The following is a 6,871-nucleotide window of genomic DNA, read 5'->3' on the forward strand; positions in this document are numbered from 1 at the left end:
ATCACGCATTTTTGTAGTTGCTGCGAGCAGTGACCGCGAGGTTTGAGGCACCAAGTCATGGATTGCGCGGCCCCTCCCACTGGAGGTTCGTGTCCTCCATCGGGCTTGGGTGTGTGTCTTGTTCGCAGCATAAGTTAGTATAAGTTAAGTTGGTTTAAGTAGTGTGTTGGTCTAGGGACCAATACATTCCGCAGATCGGTCCCTTAGGAATTCACACACATTTGAACACTTTTGTAGTTGCAACGGCACAACAAAAATACCCTCAAGAATGCTTAAACTTTGCCTATAACTCCTCTACATCCTTCTTACTGATGGTAAATGATGCCAATTCACCCTATAAGTAAGACGTTAATAAGTGCTTATCTGCTCCATCTAGCAGAAACTCTCTCCTAGCCATCTTGACTGTTTTATTAACTCTGGGAATGCTTGTGAATGTGGAAAACGCTTTGCGCAGATGATTCGGAGCCTACCTTAAATTGTGGATCGCACAATAACAGAGTTGGAACCACATCTCCAGTAGAACTATGCATAGTGGACTTGAAACCTTCTTCATTCCAACTATTGCCTCTACGTTTTGTGTATATTCGGTAGGTGGTAACGTACATATCACCCCTAGGTGAAGGGAAGGTGTCACATAAAAGAGTAATCGAAACGACAGTTCTTGGCTTTGACGCCATATATACTAGTGTCACTTATAATGGTCCGAATGACATTTAAATCCAGGTGTACCAGACATACCGAATGTTTTGGAAACGTTTAGAACAATAAGGCATGGTTTATCGGAGATTAAAGTTATTTGAAAAATTTTTTCAAGACCTATTTTCATTTTTTTTTTTTTAAGAATTCGAGGTAATTGTGCAACGTCGGTTAACCATCTAATACTTGGAGGACGTACACTTGGATTGCATACTGAGCCCTGAGAGAAATTTCATTAATCTTAGCTTAGTTAGTATTTCTACATTTTACGCCAAATGCTAATATGCTAATGCATATAAGACAGAGAAATGGTTTGACTACATCCGATTTACACCTCAGTGGCAGACAACTGGAGTTGTCGTATGGCTTAAATACTTGGGCTCATGCTATGAAGCACTTCGAACACGTAGACTTAGTGTCAAGGAAAGTCAATGGAGAACTTATTCGGCTTTCTTAGTGCCCTATCCAGCTGAAGGCACTCATAGAAGATTACTGTAGAGCAACAAAAGTGTGGGTATTTTAATCACTGTATTTCACATGCTGATACAAACAGTCCCAGACATCTTCTATGACATTCAGAACGCTTGATTCAGCTAGCCAGTCAAAGTGCAATAGGGTGTCTCAGCTGGTATGTAAACACTGCTGCTGCAATCTTGATAGACAGGAGTGTCAGAAGCAGATTCCTCCTGAAGTTTTAAGTAGCAAGCAGACAGAGAGAGTGCTGCAGCGAGAGAGAGACAGAGAGAGAGAGAGAGTGTTGACTCGTCGGTGAGTGAGTAGCTTTGACGGCAGACGTGCTGGAGTGCTGGATAAGAAATGAATCTAATCTGGATACTCACTGGAGTAGACAATAATTCTCAGATCCTTTCATAGAGAGACGACACATTTGTAAAAACATGAATATATTTTTTCTCTGCTGTAAGCACAAGCCGAGTAATTGTTGCAGTGTAAAGATTACGCTTTGTTCGAAAATATCTACGTTTTTGTAGCCAGGGCAAATTATCGATCATGTGGTCAGAATCTTAATGACTATTAACCATCCATCACTTTTAGTTAGAAGTGTTTTGTAGAGAGAGTAAAGAGTTAATTTGGAACTTAAATAATGTTTATTCGTATCAGTTTACATTGTGTATTACAATACAAAAGGAAGATTATAGTTTCGTGTTAGTGTAACCTCTGACGGAAATCGTAATATTTCTACACCCTTACCCCTTACGCAATTGCGTAAACAGTTAGCTGCATTTTCCAAAGTAGCTTAAAGTGAATGATAGCTGCTCAATGATTTATTCTATTTCTGCTCTCCGTATTGTTACAGTGGAACAAGACAAGACAGTGCTGAATGGTCCGTTGCAGGTCAGAAACAACTGGAGGGTTTAAAAGAACTTTCTGAGTTGGAATTAGGAACTGTATTCACTTGTAATATTTTCACATAATTCAGTTGATGCACTTCTCTAACAAAGCATGGTTTTCAGTATGGGACTATTAGCCAGGGTGTTGTGACTGAATGATGATGAAGCCATTCCGGGTACTATTGACAGCCATTCTTTATATTCAGTTACAGTTACAGATATATACAGTGTAGAATCATTGGTGCTGTATACACTGAAAGTAATTTGCATAGCCAATATTCGTGTTCAGATGTAGGATAGCAAATTCTGTTCTAGATCAAAGTACTTGGGTGACAATACATTCTAAATAAGGAACACGTGCTTTCACTTTGTTAGTAGTACTTTGAGACACTGAATTCTTGTAGAAACAGTAAAAATAAAAATGTATGCTGCTGTTAAACTGCAGAAGCTATAGAGTAATGGTACTAAGGAATATTCCTGAGTAACAAGCTTTGTCGCACGTAGTTATCAAGTTTCAGCACATAATTTTCAAAGCGATGAGTAAAGAGCAGCACTTGACATAACAAGGAAAACATACGCGTTTTAAGCCTACAACTAATTGGTAAAACGATGTTCTGCTGCTAGTTAATATATTTGTGTAAACGTACATAAATTAGCCAGATCGCGTACTATGAAACTAAGAAACGTTTCTCGGCAAATAAATGTTCTACATGCATATATAAACTACCTGGTAAATGGGCCAGAAAACGATAGATATTTGAGCAATTTAAACATGACGCTATGATGCCTTATAACATACTGCACGAAAGTTGAAATAAGTGTAATCCAAATCTGCAACATACCATGGTAAGAGATCTGTCGATTCACTTGATCACGAACGTTAATGGTATAGCAAAAACATAAATATTTTAGCTTAGCAATTTTCTTCTGAGCCACGGTCAATATTTTACGACGTCTGCATTACAGTGAAGGGTACTTGTGCAAAACACACATTATCGAACCTTTATAGAATCGTAAATGAAAATATATTACAGCTTATGTGAAAGTTGCTGGAATTCATCACATCTGTAACTTAGTAAAATTTTGTTATGAAACAGTATCTGTCAAGATTTAAGGCTTTGGAACATTAGATATGTTGATATGGAAGTATATTTTGATGTAAGCTTTACAACTGAAGATCTGGTATGTACCACAACTGGTCATTAGCCAGTTTCAGTCTGTTTGTTGTATAAATCATAAAACAAATGAATGTTTTGCTAGAATCTCTTAGATTTATTAGAGGAAAAGCTGTTTGATCGAAGCGTAACGCATATAGTATAGAGATCAACAGATTTTTGTTTAGTTCCGCAGATGGACGACATACCAAAGAGGAAACCAATCTTAATGATAAGAACAGTAACAAAGTAATTAAGGAACTACTGAAAACATGAAAATGACGATAAGTCAAAATATTGCTATCAAAGTGCGAAAATAATGACACAGGTGATGAAAGCGCTACATGACATCGAAATCTGACAAATTATTGCTACAACATTTATTCTTCAAAATGAATAGCGGTTACAGAAATACTTAGGAAATTGTTTTGCAAGGAACAAAGACTGTAACATCAAATTTGCAATCAGATATCGCGCCAAGTAACCTACCTGAGGATTTCTTGGTGAGTTTCAATACAAAGGCACAAATCGTCGTACATGGTTTCACCAGTTTTGCTGTCAAGTTCCTTCTTCTCAGAAACGGCTTTCTCCTCGCCGACGATGTCCACGTCGTTTTTCAGGTTCACAAGACGCTGTCCGAGGATCTCCAGTTGGGCCGCGACCAGAATCATGACGACCGCGAACAGGCAGTCGACGCTGAAGCTTATCTGGCTCACCCAGATAGCCGACAGGCCCTGCACGGTGTAGGAGAACTCGTACAGGCTGTTGTTGTCCCATTGGTGCTGAACATAGGGCAGACGCCGCTCCTCTGGGTAGACTAAGAGGGGCACAAAGTTCCACAAGAAGCTCTGCGACAGCATGAAGAGCAGCAGGCCCAGCGTGAGGCGGGCAGCTTTCCGGCGGGACCATTCAGAAATGGCTGCCAGGTTAGGGTCCTCTGAGCAGGACTCGCCTTGGAGCGACAGCAGCTTGTCGAGCTGATGTGCCAGGGAGTTGTACTGCCGTCTGTCGTACAGAAAGACGGCCATCTTAGCGACACCGCTGCCGCAGGTGAAGGTGATCAGGAGAACGAGGGTGGTTTGCTCCAGATCTCCCCAGATGAAGTAAACAGCTAGGGCACACTCCACGGTGCTCCATAAGCTTAATCCGAATGCGATAGTAGATTGGAATTTGAACAGGCGGGATTCACCTAGTTCCCAAACTCCCAACAGCCACAGGTGTCGGATGTTAAGCTTGAGAACGGAGTTGCCACTGGCTGCCCAGGACAAATTATCCTTCATTTTAGGGCGCTTTGTATCTCTTATCCGGCCCGCCTTACAGCGAGTACTTAAGATATTTTTGACGTTACTACAGTTCGTGTCTGGAAACCGTGTGCTAACAACTTTCTGCCCCTGCCAGATGTGGATCGTGAGATACGGAGACGAAGAAAGTCGACTGAACGCCTCTGCATTCCTCTAATTCTCGTCTGTCACTGACGGTGAGGCTGTCTTTTATATATGAATACATCTATACGGCTGCAACTATTACAAATTGCAGTGGCGGAAGTAAGTTGTGAATTACCAAGGCAGACTGCAGCATTTTGTGGATGAGTTATTTAGATTCGTTTGCAGACAGTGATGACTGAGTTACATAATACGAAACAAACGTAATTCGTCGATGGACGTAAATTATGAAAACTTCTCATTCTTCTAAACTCTCAAACAGTTCGATGGCAGCTTTTAATTTCAAAATTTATGTTTCACATTTTAAACATTTATATGAAGGTGTGACAACGCAAGACCATTATTAAGCCGAATAAAATATTGACAGCTATATGAAATTAAACACCGTGTGTGAATTATTAAAATATTTACGTCACAGAATCCGCCGTCAAAGTACAGGACATGTACCTCATAAAGAAGCGCGATAATACGGAAAGAAGTGCGGAGAATATTTTTGTTTTAAAACTGTGCGTGTTAATCATTGTAGCGTATCTAATGTAAGATGAGACATGGTTCGAATTACACAAATTAGTGATATAGTTTGTGATTCCGTTTCGTAAGGGCTGTGTCCAGTACAGGTACATGGTTTCGCTTCACCGTATGCGTGACATCAACTGTGCACATGGCCCCGAAGTCAGTTGCTTTGCAACGCAATGTGCACGTTTGCGCAATCCAGGTCGACAGATTGCGCATGTTACCCTGAGCCCGTTTAAAGCATCAAGCGATACAATCGACTACTGGGTGAAGGAGGGAGGAAGGGGGGGAGAGGGGGGGGGACAAGTTGAGAGGATCGGCAGGATCACCCATAGTGCGATATTTGCACAAAGGACGCATCACAACTAATGGCAAAAATAAAGCATTTACACGCCCAACGTATGTAAATGTGTCTGTAAAGGTCTTACGAAGAACCCAAATAACGGCAACTTTATGTGAGAGGGAAGTAAGGGGAAAAATGAGTTAAATTTTATGTTCTATAGAGAAAAGGGAGGCAATCATATATCGCTTTTGTGGAATAACACCTCCTTGATCCGGCCCTGATATTGTCACACTAGAATCAAATTTTCAGCGTTTCGCAAAAGCGGTACAGTATTGCAGCTCCATTAAACCAGATACCAATGTTAGTTAATCCAGTAATCAAATGACACGACGCTTGTACCACTTCGTAAAAAGCACAACTTCCCTTTTCTCTACAACAATCCGATATTTCTTCGAGATATAATTGCGCATATTGGCATTTTTACCGTACAGAACTTACTCATTGATAATTGCATCATTTTCGAAGAGCCTTAGATTTATAATTAGCTTCGTCTGCAAAGTCACTGACGTGTGTCTTGAAAACCAAAGACCCTACTACACTGCCTGGGGCTCACGACATGCAGTTTCGGTATCTGCATCCTGTCTGTCAGACAATTTTTGGCCTATCTTAAACGTGGTTTTATATATAACACGAGGACACATTTAGAATGTCTCGACATAGTAAGGAACGAAAAGTTATCCTCCATCAAAATGTTATCACTAGCACTGAGGATATCAGGTGTTAAAAAGGGCGGCTTGAGTCTCTTGAGATGAATGTTTTTATAATGCATGCCTATTTTCATGGAAAAGATTATTTTGTTCAGGAAGAAGGCAGAGATTATAAATGTTAGCTGATACCGAATTGAAGGATTAAAAAACGAAGCATGGACAACAAGAAATATTAACATCTTTGGTGTAAGTAAGTAACATTAAGTCTTACTTAGTTAATCTAAAGTAAATCTGAACGTAGTACGTTTACACAGTTTACTTCCTGACGCAGTGAAGCTCTAATTTTAAAGCGGATACAGAAATCGCCACCAAACAGTACTGCCTGACGTACGTATATTGATCTAGAGTTTAATCCCTCCATTAGACACCGCGCCTCAGCGTAGAATGAATGGTGAATTGAAAAATAATAATGGAGCCGGAGGTAGTTGGTATTGGCCGAGAATGTGTAATATGTGAGCAGAGTGAAACTGCGTTCATCGCCACTTCGAATACCACGAAAGTTGCTCAAATTTTTTTGGCGTTATATCTATAACATAGTAATCGGAGAACTAATAGCATCTCTGATCATTCAGAAAACTTCCCAGAATCGTCCATAATTTCCAAAAGCATCAAAGTTGGAACAATAGTAGCAATGAATTCGAATCTGCACCTCGCAAGAGCAGTTTGA

At 40.3% G+C, this 6,871-nt stretch overlaps 1 protein-coding gene across 1 annotated transcript in view; it reads right to left on the reverse strand.

Moving 5' to 3' along the window:
* Positions 1 to 4,634, reverse strand: part of LOC126100792 (odorant receptor 43a-like) — a 55,027-nt gene extending 50,393 nt beyond the window's left edge. Inside the window, exon 1 of the mRNA XM_049911414.1 lies at positions 3,689 to 4,634. Within this exon, the coding sequence (XP_049767371.1) occupies positions 3,689 to 4,479 (791 nt within the window). The 5' untranslated portion in view covers positions 4,480 to 4,634. The remainder of the gene's footprint in view (positions 1 to 3,688) is intronic.
* Between the last annotated feature and the right edge of the window lie 2,237 nt (positions 4,635 to 6,871).

Source organism: Schistocerca cancellata, chromosome 9 (genome assembly GCF_023864275.1).
Source record: "Schistocerca cancellata isolate TAMUIC-IGC-003103 chromosome 9, iqSchCanc2.1, whole genome shotgun sequence".
In the NCBI taxonomy this organism is placed as follows: Eukaryota; Metazoa; Arthropoda; class Insecta; order Orthoptera; family Acrididae; genus Schistocerca; species Schistocerca cancellata.